A 14928-nucleotide genomic window follows, 5' to 3' on the forward strand; every position below is an offset into this window, starting at 1 on the left:
TGATACAATTTTTTTTATAGTACCAAACTCTTACTTGTCGGGAAAACTGTATGCCTCTTGCCTATAAATTGAACTAAATGACAAACACCATGACTGTCACTGCAATATTACAGAGAACTGTGCCCAGTTATAAACACCAAAACATCACCATAGTAACATAATGGCATTTAGTATAACCCAGGGCTTCCAAAATTATTTTTAGCCAGCCGGACATTTTATATATTATCCCGATTTTAATCCCTTAAGACTAAATAAACAAAGAAAAGGCAATTATGGTAATTAGTTGCCGAGTTGGCCATCCCAATAATTGATATTTAAAAAAAATGATATTAAACTTTCTTTGATCCAAATTCGAAGTTCTGACGTAAACTGTTAAATTGGCAGTGCATCATCCAAAGTGTGCAACATCAGCGTACTTATATCTGCCTTAGACTCTTTATTTGTGCAAAATAACGTTGTCAAAAACTTTACTTTCGTTTTTAAATCTGAAACCGGATGTTATCTTGACAATAGTAAAACATGGACCAGAGACGGATACGTAAATTCCGTGTTGGTTTGCAAAGCATGAATGAGTGTAAGTAGCTCATTCTACGTTATTTCTTCAAGAAAATATTCGAAATAAACGTGAGATAAAGGTATCAATGACAATTTAAGCATTTTTTTATAAGAAATTAGGATGCATAATTAAATTTCACACCTGCGCACATACACATACGCACACGTGTACTAGTTCAAACAGAGACATGTCTCTGGTTCAAACAACGTGGTTATGACGATTTTTCATTTTCACCTTCTTTAATTTTTTCATCAAATCTTATTTGTAAATGTATTTCTGATAATTTAAATCTTTTTGACTAAATTAATTAGATGCAAACTGGTGAAATGTAAGTAAAATAACTTTGAATAGACCGATCAATGTCCGGTTCAAAATGGTTTACCTGTCACCTGAACAGGTAAATTTCAGCTGTTCGACAACTAATTAGCCTTGATTAAAATGAGAAGGTATTAAAATAGGGGTTGTTTTGATAGTACTTAATGATCATGTCACTTTTATGACCGGAAATGTGTGGCTGTTAAAGGCAAAAGGTTTGGTCAAAAAGATCGTGAATTATGTTAAAATGACCATCTTTCAAGAAAGCCTTGAAATCTAAAAAGTAGATGACCGTTTCGTGCTTTGCCCAGCCGGACTTTTACCGGACATTATACAAATGTCCGGAATATATGACCGTTTTGGAAGCCTTGGTATAACCAAGGTTGCAGCTCTGACAATATCTGAATATAATAAGTCATTGTAAAATTAATATGATTGTGGTTTATATTTTGTTAATCATTTTAGAATGGAAGTACTGCACAAGATCAATACTATGGTAAAGAATTGGATCAAAGATGTCAGTCGCCAAAAAGTAAGATAGGAATACTGTTAACTTCATAATATTTTCATGCATTTATTATTGTTAAACAATGGAAAAAATGTGAGATTAATTATCCCTGTTTCATGAATTTCGGCATACAAATAATGGTATCATTATTTCAGGGCTCACCACACCAGATGAGTGAGCAAGATTATTGCCCTATGATTCCCAACTTCGCTCTTAGATGCATCAAGCAAAAATTTGGGTCGCCCTCTATTTTCAGTTAAATTCTCCAATGCCGCCTCATGATTTATAAAAAAATTCTCGATCTGAATGCACGATTCCAATATTCAATGAAATAAACATTTTACTACATTAAACCAAGGCTAAAATTATCCTTAGTTTTAAACATTTATTGCATAATAGTGGCGTTTCATTGTTTATTAACTGTCAACCAGGAAAATTTTAGGGGACAAATTTTTAGGAATCTTCCCTTCTCATATTCAGTAAAATGGAACAGTTCTTAATTAATTAACATGATCAAACTGAAATTGATAAAATCAGTGCACTTCATTTGTCCTTTAACAGAATAATATTCCAGAAGACAAGATTGACTCTTTTGGTGGCAAAGTGTGTACATTTGGTTCCTACAGACTAGGTGTTCATACAAAAGGTAAGTTGGTTCATACAGACTTGGTGTTCATACCAAAGGTAAGTTGGTTCATACAGACTTGGTGTTCATACAAAAGGTAAGTTGGTTCATACAGACTTGGTGTTCATACAAAAGGTAAGTTGGTTCATACAGACTTGGTGTTCATACAAAAGGTAAGTTGGTTCATACAGACTTGGTGTTCATACAAAAGGTAAGTTGGTACATACAGACTTGGTGTTCATACCAAAGGTAAGTTGGCATATAGAGCAAACATGTATAAGGAAAAAAGAACATTGATTAGCATAGATACATAGAATTTAAATACAAAATCACAATACAATTAGACTGTAATAAAGCCGTTGGTTTATAGTATATAATTTAGTTACATGAAAAATAAATAGATCTAACTCATATTGACTTTAATAAATTTTCCAACAGCATTAAGGACCTGGTTGTCTTCACAGGTTAATAAATAAACAAATTTTTGCTGATTGTCCAGTCTAGAAAAATGTGGAATTTTTTGGCAAACAAAGTCAAAGAGAGCATCTCTATCAGAGTTAAATTTTTCACATGAAGTTAAGAAATGGATTCCATCTTAACACAGCCAAAGGAGCATTTTTGCAAATTCTTTCAATTCTTGGAATATTTGAAAAATGGCCAAATTCAATTTGATGCTTATGAGCAGATATACATAATTTGCAAATAGCTGTTCTAAAATCAAAGTCCTTAACCAAAGAGAGATAATTTTCATAACCATGATAACAAAAATTTTGTTTTAATTTCAAATAATTTCTTTGGAGGAAGACACATGGTAATTGATAAAGTATTGTCCAATATGCCTGTTTTGCACTGATGTGATGTTGAGTAGTTATCAATGAATCAATCAGATTGACAATACAACCACATATGCCTGTAATGAGATGATATTATTTAAATAGCTAAGGTGTACATAAGTCATTTTGTTAATTTTTAACACTCTAAATATGTTTTATAGGTGCTGATATAGATACACTGTGTATAGCGCCACGGCATGTAGAAAGATCAGATTTCTTTTCTTCCTTCAATGAAATTCTTGCACAGCAACCAGAAGTGAAAGATTTAAGAGTAAGTTGATGTCGAATACTAGAAACAGAAATTAGATTGTAGTTAAAAGATTTGATAATAAATATATAATATATTTGCAAGACATATACTTGTTGAAAATTAACTTTGAAACCATCTTTGCATAGAAAAATTGATAAGTAGATGACTCATATTTATTTAAGAATAAGTTAAATTTGTTTTCCAATTTGTCCTGAATATGCATGAAATATTTGCATTATCCCTACTTTTATCTGTATGAAGGAAAAAGATTTTTAGTGGCAGAAGAAAAACAGAACTTAGTAGCATCTTATACCTTATTTTAACAATAAAAGGGCATGTACCAGTACTAAACCGGGGTAACAGGTCAAGATGAAGTTAAATAACTGTCCCAAAATAGTAACACATATTTTATTCCAATGCATAACATTTTGTTTATAATTTTCTTGTGTATTGAATCATCATTACAGGCTATAGAGGAAGCTTTTGTCCCTGTTATAAAGATGGAGTTTGATGGAATAGAGGTAAGGTTCTTTGTAGAAGTTAGCTGAGCCAAAACAAAAAAGATTGAGATTCAATAAGAGATTTATTTTAAAAAAAAATTCGTAAGGGTTCTACGGAACCCAGTGTCTCGCCTACTTTTTCTGTTAATCGCAGGCTCAACAAAAATGAGGAAGTAAATCAATAAAAATATTCCTCTTGATACTATCTTTTGATTGTAAGAACTTTCTGTCCAAGTTTGGTAAAAATCCAGGATAGTTTATGAATCTAATAAATGTTTAAAAACTTTATCTGCAGACTGAATGTAATGTTAACTTGAAGAAAACAAAATTTCCTTCTAGATACTAGCATTTGATCATAAACAAGCTTCTGTTAAAGTTTGGTGCAAATCCAAAATAGTATAAGAAAGTTATTAAAATTTAAAAAACTTTAACCACAGAGTGAATGTGTTGTTTCCTGACAGGAAATCTAAGTCCATTTAAAAGTAAAATACGGAAAAAATGGATTTATTATTTTACAAAATTTCCTTCTAGATACTAGCTTTTGATCATAAACAAGCTTCTGTCCAAGTTTGGTACAAATCCAAAATAGTATAAGAAAGTTATTAAAATTTTAAAAACTTTAACCACAGAGTGAATGTGTTGTTTCCTGGCAGAAAATCTAAGTCCATTTAAAAGTAAAATACGGAAAAAATGGATTTATTATTTTACAAAATTTACTTCTGGATACTATCTTATGATCATAAACAAGCTTCTGTCCAAGTTTGGTAGAAACCCAGGATAGTTTAAGAAAGTTATTAAAATTTTAAAAACTTTAACCACAGAGTGAATGTAATATTTCCCGGCAGAAAAACTAAGTCCATTTATAAGTAAAATACGGAAAAAATGGAATTTTATTTTTACAAAATTTACTTCTGGATACTATCTTATGATCATAAACAAGCTTCTGTCCAAGTTTGGTAGAAATCCAAGGTAGTTTAAGAAAGTTATTAAAATTTCAAAAACTTTAACCACAGAGTGAATATTTGTGGACGCCGACGACGACGACGACGCCGACGCCGACGCCGACGGAATGTAGGATCGCTATGTCTCGCTTTTTCGACTAAAGTCGAAGGCTCGACAAAAAGAAGTACGCTTCAGTTTTGGTGGATTAAGCCTTTTCCATCTATCCACTGTGGGTAGTCCACTCATATTTAATATCAAATTTGGTAAAAATATTGAATACAAAAGCTTTACTTATTTTTTCAAGATATTGTTTAGTCTGATGATACTTTTAAAAAATGGTTGTGGTCATTTTTGGGTCTTTTATAGCTGGCTATGCGGTATTGGCTTTGCTCATTGTTGAAGGCTGTACAGTGACCCATAGTTGTTAATTTCTGTGTCATTTGGTCTCTTGTTGAGAGTTGTCTCATTGGCAATCATACCACATCTTCTTTTTATATGTCTACTCTAAATGTCCTGCACAGGGGACATTTAAGTTTTAGCCTCTCCTATCATTGATGGGTGGAAATGACAAACATCCACTTGAGTGGTAGTGTAGCTTTACAAGGACAAACCATGACTTGACCGTACTAGAAAAACATGTTCATTTCAACATTGTGATACGAGGGAATATAATGTTGATCCTTATGTCAAATAATCTCCTCATTTTTAGTCCATCTTTTTATGCGACCGCAAAATTTTTTGGTGTCACGTTGTCGTCTTCGTCGTCCGAAGACATTTGGTTTCCGGACAATAACTTTAGTATTAAAATAAATAGAAATCTATGAAATTTAAAGATAAGGTTTATGACCACAAAAGGAAGGTTGGGATTGATTTTTGGGGTTATGGTCCCAACAGTTTAGGTATAAGGGGCCAAAAAGGAGCCCAAATAAGCATTTTTCTAGTTTCATGACAATAACTTGTGGAACAGTGTATGGATCACTCTGAAATTATACCTCAAGTTTCCATACCACAAAGGGATGGTTAGGATTGGCTTTGGGGGGTTATGGCTCAAACTGTTTAGGAATTAGGGGCAAAAAAGTGAGAAAAAACAAGGGTGTCCTGGTTAATGGACAATTACTTAAGTACAAATTACAGTGTAAGGGAGGTAAATCAAACACAACTTTGAATTACCTCCCTAACACTGCTTTTAAATTATGTATAAAGAATTTTTGTATTGTCTTGAGGTGATTAGCTGTCAATTTTAGAAGTTACTATTTTAATAATTTTAAAAATGCTGATTAAGGTAAATTAATTTTAGCTATGATTATGTATGTCATTTTCTATTTTAAGACATTTATGATGTATTTAAATGGGTTATTATGGTTGCAAACTCCAATGGAAATTTGAATTGAAATTATGACCATGACTGAGGGAAAGAATTTTTTTTTTTGGAAAAAGGGGGGGGGGGGGGGGGGGGGTAAAAAAAATTAATGGTGGTGGGGGACAATTTGTTCTCAAGATTTCAGAAATCAATAAGAAAATCCTTCAAATTCAATCGGGGGGGGGGGGGGGGGGGGGGTCAATTTGCAACAGCATAGTGTATAGCACAAAAGCAAAAAATTGAATATAAATTCAAATTTTATAACCAATTCTAAGTTCTTTGACTACAGTTATTCTGTGTCAGAAACCTATTATGTGTCAAATATTGAATTACAATCCAAATTCAGACCTGTATCAAGCGCGAATATTGTGCCCATTTTTGCACCAACTGTTCAGGGTTGGACCACTGTGGTCGTATCCAGCTGCGCTCGGCGAAGCAATTTATTTTATTTAAAAAAAATTCTCATGTCCTGATTAAATCTTGTATTTCTACAAAGAAAGTATTGAACTGTCAAAATTATCTGTCAGGGCTATCCTAGAATTAAATGTATGTGAAAAGGAGGGGGGGGGGGTTGTTTGATGGCCTTTTTTTTCCCGGACCCACACAGATGCAATTTTGATAAGAAATTCATTGTGTTCTTGTTTGAAAATTTGATTCCAACCTCACTACCCCTATATTATTAATAGTATGTGCGTTCCAATCCCCTATCGCTTTCAAACCTAAATTTGATATATTCCAAGCCTAAGAAATTGATATTTCGGAGAGAAAAAATATCCAACTGCCATAGAGTGTTGTCTTAGCTTTGTAAGATAGTGGAAATGTTATGAAACTTATACACAATGCTTATTACCACAAAACACATATGAAGTTTGAAATTGGGTGCCGTCACTTTTACCGTTCTTTAGTTATGCCCTTTATAAATGGAAAAATTGCTAAATCTGTCGTTTCCATTATGTAACTTTAGTTTGCCTTTAGTTTGCCTTTATATATAAAAAAGAAGATGTGTTATGATTGCCAATGAGACAACTCTCCACAAGAGACCAAATGACACACAGTCTGTCAGGGCTATTCTTTAGTTTGCCTCAACCAAATGTTATAAAACTTATACACAATGCTTATTACAATAAAACACAGATCAAGTTCGAAATTGGGTGGTGTCACTTTTGCAATTGGTACATTGACTCATGCAAGCGGGGGCATCTGTGGCCCATAGGCACATTCTCCATTTATTTTCCAATGATGCATCCATATTTAAAAATAATATTTGATCATGTTTTATTCTGATTCCAGCTTGATATGACATTTGCCAGATTAGCTCTGCCACAGATAGCTGATGACATTGATTTAAGAAGTGAAGCCTTGTTAAAAAATCTTAATGAAAAATGTGTTCGAAGTTTGAATGGTAAATATATTTAGTTTTTGAAAGACTGCCAATAATAATATATGCATTAAATTTGGAATTCATAGTTATTTGGAATTTATAAAACCATCAGTTGTTTCCAGAAATTGCAAAAAAACATTTTAGAAATACAAAGTTACATTGTGAACTAGGTGTTAATATTCCAACTCAGCATGTCGTTCTAGAACAAAGCAGAGTTCATATTCAAATCACTATAACATGCTTGTTTTCTAATATGCATTTAATGTAATTATTGCTGCAGAACATTACACATCAATCCATTATCACCATCAACTTTTGCTCTATAATTGTATGGTCTAATTAGCTAAAAAAAAAAAAAAAAAATCTTCAATGTTCTTTGTACAGCCTCCAGAGGTTAAGCTAACAACAATCAATAAATCCCTGTACACTGTCAAGTATATGTTCTATTAGATGACTAATTACACTTGCTATGAACTTGATTATGCTCAAGTATGAATTCTGTTAGATGACTAATTACACTTGCTATGAACTTGATTATGCTCAAGTATGAATTCTGTTAGATGACTAATTACACTTGCTTTGAACTTGATTATGCTCAAGTATGAATTCTGTTAGATGACTAATTACACTTGCTATGAACTTGATTATGCTCAAGTATGAATTCTGTTAGATGACTAATTACACTTGCTATGAACTTGATTATGCTCAAGTATAAATTCTGTTAGATGCCTAAATACACTTGCTATGAACTTGACTATGCTCAAGTATGAATTCTGTTAGATAAATAAATACACTTGCTATGAACTTGATTATGCTCAAGTATAAATTCTGTTAGATGACTAAATACACTTGCTATGAACTTGATTATGCTCAAGTATGAATTCTGTTAGATGACTAATTACACTTGCTATGAACTTGATTATGCTCAAGTATGAATTCTGTTAGATGACTAATTACACTTGCTATGAACTTGATTATGCTCAAGTATAAATTCTGTAAGATGCCTAAATACACTTGCTATGAACTTGACTATGCTCAAGTATGAATTCTGTTAGATAAATAAATACACTTGCTATGAACTAGATTATGCTCAAGTATGAATTCTGTTAGATGACTAATTACACTTGCTATGAACTTGATTATGCTCAAGTATAAATTCTGTTAGATGCCTAAATACACTTGCTATGAACTTGACTATGCTCAAGTATGAATTCTGTTAGATAAATAAATACACTTGCTATGAACTTGATTATGCTCAAGTATAAATTCTGTTAGATGACTAAATACACTTGCTATGAACTTGATTATGCTCAAGTATGAATTCTGTTAGATGACTAATTACACTTGCTATGAACTTGATTATGCTCAAGTATAAATTCTGTTAGATGACTAAATACACTTGCTATGAACTTGATTATGCTCAAGTATGAATTCTGTTAGATGACTAAATACATTTGCTATGAACTTGATTATGCTCAAGTATAAATTCTGTTAGATGCCTAAATACACTTGCTATGAACTTGACTATGCTCAAGTATAAATTCTGTTAGATGCCTAAATACACTTGCTATGAACTTGATTATGCTCAAGTATGAATTCTGTTAGATGACTAATTACACTTGCTATGAACTTGATTATGCTCAAGTATGAATTCTGTTAGATGACTAATTACACTTGCTATGAACTTGATTATGCTCAAGTATAAATTCTGTTAGATACCTAAATACACTTGCTATGAACTTGACTATGCTCAAGTATGAATTCTGTTAGATAAATAAATACACTTGCTATGAACTTGATTATGCTCAAGTATGAATTCTGTTAGATGACTAAATACACTTGCTATGAACTTGATTATGCTCAAGTATAAATTCTGTTAGATGACTAATTACACTTTCTATGAACTTGATTATGCTCAAGTATAAATTCTGTTAGATGCCTAAATACACTTGCTATGAACTTGATTATGCTCAAGTATGAATTCTGTTAGATGCCTAAATACACTTGCTATGAACTTGATTATGCTCAAGTATGAATTCTGTTAGATGACTAAATACACTTGCTATGAACTTGATTATGCTCAAGTATGAATTCTGTTAGATGACTAAACACACTTGCTACGGACATGATTATGCTCAAGTATGAATTCTGTTAGATGACTTATAGTAAAAAGGTATTAACCTGATAGTACAAAGGCAAACCTGATTATAGAAATAATTTGATATAAATTGTGTATTTTTTAGGTTGTAGAGTGACAGATGAAATTTTACATTTAGTTCCTGATAAGGATGCCTTCAGAATGACATTACGAGCCATAAAATTATGGGCAAAAAGTAAGTTGCGAACATGCTTGTATGTTGTAAGTACAATAATGTATATGCAGAAATCTAGAATGTGTGATAACTTGTGATTTTTATACGACCGCAAAAAAATTTTTGTGGTCGTATATTGGTATGACGTTGGCGTCGTCGTCGTCCGGCGTCGTCCGAAGACACATTGGTTTTCGCACTCTAACTTTAGTTTAAGTGAATGGATCTTTATGAAATTTTACCACAAGGTTCAATACCACAAAAGGAAGGTTGGGATTGATTTTGGGGGTTATGGTAATAACAGTAAAGGAATTAGGGGCCAAAAAGGGGCCAAAAATAAGCATTTTTGTAACTTCCAGACATAACTTGTGTGTTAGTGTATGGATCTCTCTGACATTGTACCACAAGGTTCCATATCACTAAAGGAATGCTGGGATTGATTTTGGGGGTAATTGCCTCCAAATTTTAGGAATTAGGGGCCAAAAAAGGGGCAAAAAACAAGCATTTTTCTAGTTTCATGACAATAACTTGTGTGTAAGTGTATGGATCTTTCTGAAATTGTACTACAAGGTTCCATATCACAAAGGGAAAGCTGGGTTTGAGTTTGGGGGTAATTGCCCTAAATGTTTAGGAATTTGGGGCCAAAAAGGGGCCAAAAAACACATTTTTTTCTAGTTTCCAGACAATAACTTGTGTTCAAGTGTATGGATCTCTCTGAAATTGTACTGCAAGGTACCATACCACAAAGGGAAGGCTGGGATTGAGTTTGGGGGTGATGAATCATAATGGGGGTTCAAAAAATTTTGGGGGGGGGATTTATTTTTTTTTTCCTTTTTTTTCTTTTTTTCCTTTTTTGTTTCTTTTAAAATTTTCCATTTTAAGTTGGTTATTTCTGATTTATATTTAAAATCAAATAATAATGATATGGTAGGAGATACACACCAAACAGGATGTGTAAATTATTATATAATAAGTATTGTGCAATAGCAAGAAATTTTCAATTGCACAGTATTGCACAATAGCAAGAAATCTTCAATTGCACAGTATTGCGCAATAGCAAGAAATCTTCAATTGCACAGTATTGCGCAATAGCAAGAAATATCCAATAGCACAATATTGCGCAATAGCAAGAAATTGTCAATTGTACAGTATTGCGCAATAGCAAGAAATATTTAATAGCACAGGATTGTGCAAAAGAAGATACTTCCTATAAATTGCTTATTTCTTGACCAATTTCAATGGGGTTTTATTCTTGATTTCATGGGGTTCTTTAATATGCTGAAAATAACCGTGTATTTAGTTTTTGGATTTTGGGCCCCGTTTTTAAATTGGTCCACATTGAGGTCCAAAGGGTCCAAAATTAAACTTTGTTTGATTTCATCAAAAATTGAATTATTGGGGTTCTTTGATATGCCAAATCTAACTGTGTATTTAGATTCTTAAATTTTGGTTCCGTTTTCAAATTGGTCTACATTAAGGTCCAAAGGGTCCAAAATTAAACTTAGTTTGATTTTAACAAAAATTGAATTCTTAGGGTTCTTTGATATGCTGAATCTAAACATGTATTTAGATTTTTGATTATGGGCCCAGTTTTCAAGTTGGTCCAAATCGGGGTCCAAAATTAAACTTTGTTTGATTTCAACAAAAATTGAATATATGGGGTTCTTTGATATGCTGAATCTAACCATGTATTTAGATTTTTGATTTTTGGGCCCCGTTATCAACTTTGTCCACATTGAGGTCAAAAGGGTCCAAAATTAAACTTTGTTTGATTTCATCAAAAATTGAATTATTGGGGTTCTTTGATATGCCAAATCTAACCGAGTATTTAGATTCTTAATTTTTGGTTCCGTTTTCAAATTGGTCTACATTAAGGTCCAAAGGGTCCAAAATTAAACTTAGTTTGATTTTAACAAAAATTGAATTCTTAGGGTTCTTTGATATGCTGAATCTAAACATGTATTTAGATTTTTGATTATGGGCCCAGTTTTCAAGTTGGTCCAAATCGGGGTCCAAAATTAAACTTTGTTTGATTTCAACAAAAATTGAATATATGGGGTTCTTTGATATGCTGAATCTAACCATGTATTTAGATTTTTGATTTTTGGGCCCCGTTATCAACTTTGTCCACATTGAGGTCAAAAGGGTCCGAAATTAAACTTTGTTTGATTTCATCAAAAATTGAATTCTTGGGGTTCTTTGATATGCTGAATCTAACCATGTATTTAGATTTTGGATATTGGACCATAATAGGTGAATGTCCAATTTAAAATTTTTAAGTTCTTAGACCACATTCAATCTGTGTTAGAAACCTATGCTGTGTCAAATATTTAATCACAATCCAAATCCAAAGCTGTATCAAGCTTGAATGTTGTGTCCATACTTCCCCCAACTGTTCAGGGTTCGACCTCTGCGGTTGTATCAAGCTGCGCCCTGCGGAGCATTTTATTTTATTAAGATAAGACTTTTTATACGACCGCAAAAAAATTTTGTGGTCGTATATTGGTATGACGTTGGCGTCGTCGTCGTCGTCGTCCGGCGTCGTCGTCGTCGTCGGGCGTCGTCGTCCGAATACATATTGGTTTTCGCACTCTAACTTTAGTTTAAGTGAATGGATCTTTTTGAAATTTGACCATAAGGTTAAATACCACAAAAGGAAGGTTGGGATTGATTTTGGGGGTTATGGTACCAACAGTTAAGGAATTAGGGGCCAAAAAGGGGCCAAAAATGAGCATTTTCTAGTTTCCAGACAATAACTGTGGAACGGTGTATGGATCTCTCTGAAATTATACTACAAGTTTCCATACCACAAAGGGATGGTTAGGATTTGCTTTGGGGGGTATGGCTCAAACCGTTTAGGAATTAGGGGCAAAAAAGGGGGAAAAACAAGGTTGTCCTGGTTAATGGACAAATACTTTAGTACAAAACATAATTTAAAGCAGTGTAAGGGAGATAAATCAAATACATCATTGAAATTATCTCCCTTACACTGCTTTTAAATTATGTATAAAGTAATGGTTAATGAACAATAAAGATAATCTAAAACAGTGTAAGGGAGGTAATCCAAATACAACGTTTTGGTTACTTCCCTTACACTGCTTTTAAATTATGTTTAAAGAAATGCATATTTATAAAGGAAGACCAGTAAAAATATCTGCAAATGTTTTCATCTTTTTTTTTTTCAAAAAAATCCATATGAAAGATTTGACACTATATTTTTATTAATTCTATTATAAAATAGATTAAGTTAGCACTATGGTAAATTTAAATGGGTAATTATGGTTGCCAACTCCATTGGAAATTTGAATTGAGATTATGACCATATCTTGAGGGAAAGAATTTTTTTGGGGGAAAAAGGGGGGGGGGGGGATAAAAAGAAATTGTGGGGGGCCAATTTTTTCTCATTTCAGATTTCAGAAATTAAAAAGAATTATTCTTCAAATATTATTTTTTTTTCAAATTTCAAATATTGAAAAATTTCAAGAAGTAATCTTTAATTGCACAGTATGTCGCATTAGATTTGTAAAATCTTTGATCACATTTATTTATTTGTTATGCCGAATCTAACAGTGTATTTAGATTTTTAATTTTGGGTCCAGTTTTCAAATTGGTCTACATTAATGTCCAAAGGGTCCAAAATTAAACTTTGTTTGATTTTAGCAAAAATTGAATATATGAGGTTCTTTGATATGCTGAATCTAAACATGTATTTAGATTTTTGATTTTTGGCCCAGTTTTCAAGTTGGTCCAAATTGGGGTCCAAAATTAAACTTTTGTTTGATTTCAACAAAAATTGAATATATGGGGTTCTTTGATATGCTGAATCTAACCATGTATTTAGATTTTTTATTTGTGGACCCCGTTATCTAATTGGTTCATATTGAGGTCAAAAGGGTCCAAAATTAAACTTTGTTTGATTTCATCTAAAATTGAATTATTGGGGTTCTTTGATATTCCAAATCTAACCATGTATTTAGGTTTTTAATTTTGGGTCCTGTTTTTTAAATTGGTCTACATTAAGGTCCAAAGGGTCCAAAATTAAACTTAGTTTGATTTTGACAAAAATTGAATTCTTGGGGTTCTTTGATTTGCTGAATCTAAACATGTGTTTAGATTTTTGATTATGGGCCCAGTTTTCAAGTTGGTCCAAGATAGGGTCCAGTATTTAAACTTTGTTTGATTTCAACAAAAATTGAAAATATGGGGTTCTTTGATATGCTGAATCTAAACATGTATTTAGATTTTTGATTATGGGCCCAGTTTTCAAGTTGGTCCAAATTGGGGTCCAAAATTAAACTTTGTTTGATTTCAACAAAAATTGAATATATGAGGTTCTTTGATATGCTGAATCTAACCATGTATTTAGATTTCTTATTTGTAGGCCCCACTATCAAATTGGTTCATATTGAGGTCAAAAGGGTCCAAAATTAAACTTTGTTTGATTTCATCGAAAATTGAATTATTGGGGTTCTTTGATATGCCATATCTAACCGTGTTTTTAGATTTTTAATTTGGGTCCCGTTTTTTAAATTGGTCTTCATTGAGGTCCAAAGGGTCCAAAATTAAACTTAGTTTGATTTTAACAAAAATTGAATTCTTGGGGTTCTTTGATATGCTGAATCTAAACATGTGTTTAGATTTTTGATTATGGGCCCAGTTTTCAAGTTGGTCCAAGTTGGGGTCCAAAATTAAACTTTTTTTGATTTCAACAAAAATTGAATATATGGGGTTCTTTGATATGCTGAATCTAACCATGAATTTAGATTTTTATTTGTGGGCCCCTCTATCAAATTGGTTCATATTGAGGTCAAAAGGGTCCAAAATTAAACTTTGTTTGATTTCATCAAAAATTGAATTATTGGGGTTCTTTGATATTCCAAATCTAACCGTGTATTTAGATTTTTAATTTTAAGTCCCGTTTTTATACGACCGCAAAAAAATTTTGTGGTCGTATATTGGTATGACGTTGGCGTCGTCGTCGTCGTCGTCGTCGTCGTCGTCGTCGTCGTCGGCGTCCGGCGTCGTCGTCCGAATACACAATGGTTTTCGCACTCTAACTTTAGTTTAAGTGAATGGATCTCTATGAAATTTTACCATAAGGTTCAATACCACAATAGGAAGGTGGGGATTGATTTTGGGGGTTATGGTACCAATAGTTAAATAATTAGGGGCCAAAAAGGGGCCGAAAATAAGCATTTTTGTAACTTCCAGACATAACTCGTGTGTTATTGTATGGATCTCTTTGACATTGTACTACAAGATTCCATATCACAAAGGGTCGATGATGGGATTGATTTTGGGGTTAATTTCCTCGAAATTTTAGGAATAAGGGGCCAAAAGGGGGCAAAA

General features: G+C 32.7%; 1 protein-coding gene across 6 annotated transcripts in view; it reads left to right on the top strand.

Moving 5' to 3' along the window:
* Positions 1-14928, top strand: part of LOC127699189 (poly(A) polymerase type 3-like) — a 56221-nt gene that overhangs the window by 6040 nt on the left and 35253 nt on the right. For 2 of the 6 annotated variants that reach the window (XM_052202942.1, XM_052202944.1), the window contains exons 3-8: positions 1337-1403; positions 1941-2025; positions 2999-3108; positions 3555-3608; positions 7180-7291; positions 9514-9603. In XM_052202942.1, the coding sequence (XP_052058902.1) occupies positions 1337-1403; positions 1941-2025; positions 2999-3108; positions 3555-3608; positions 7180-7291; positions 9514-9603 (518 nt within the window). The other 4 variants (XM_052202945.1, XM_052202946.1, XM_052202947.1 and 1 more) reach the window with 4 other exon arrangements.

This window comes from Mytilus californianus, unplaced genomic scaffold (assembly GCF_021869535.1).
Source record: "Mytilus californianus isolate M0D057914Y unplaced genomic scaffold, xbMytCali1.0.p SCAF_4, whole genome shotgun sequence".
In the NCBI taxonomy this organism is placed as follows: domain Eukaryota; kingdom Metazoa; phylum Mollusca; class Bivalvia; order Mytilida; family Mytilidae; genus Mytilus; species Mytilus californianus.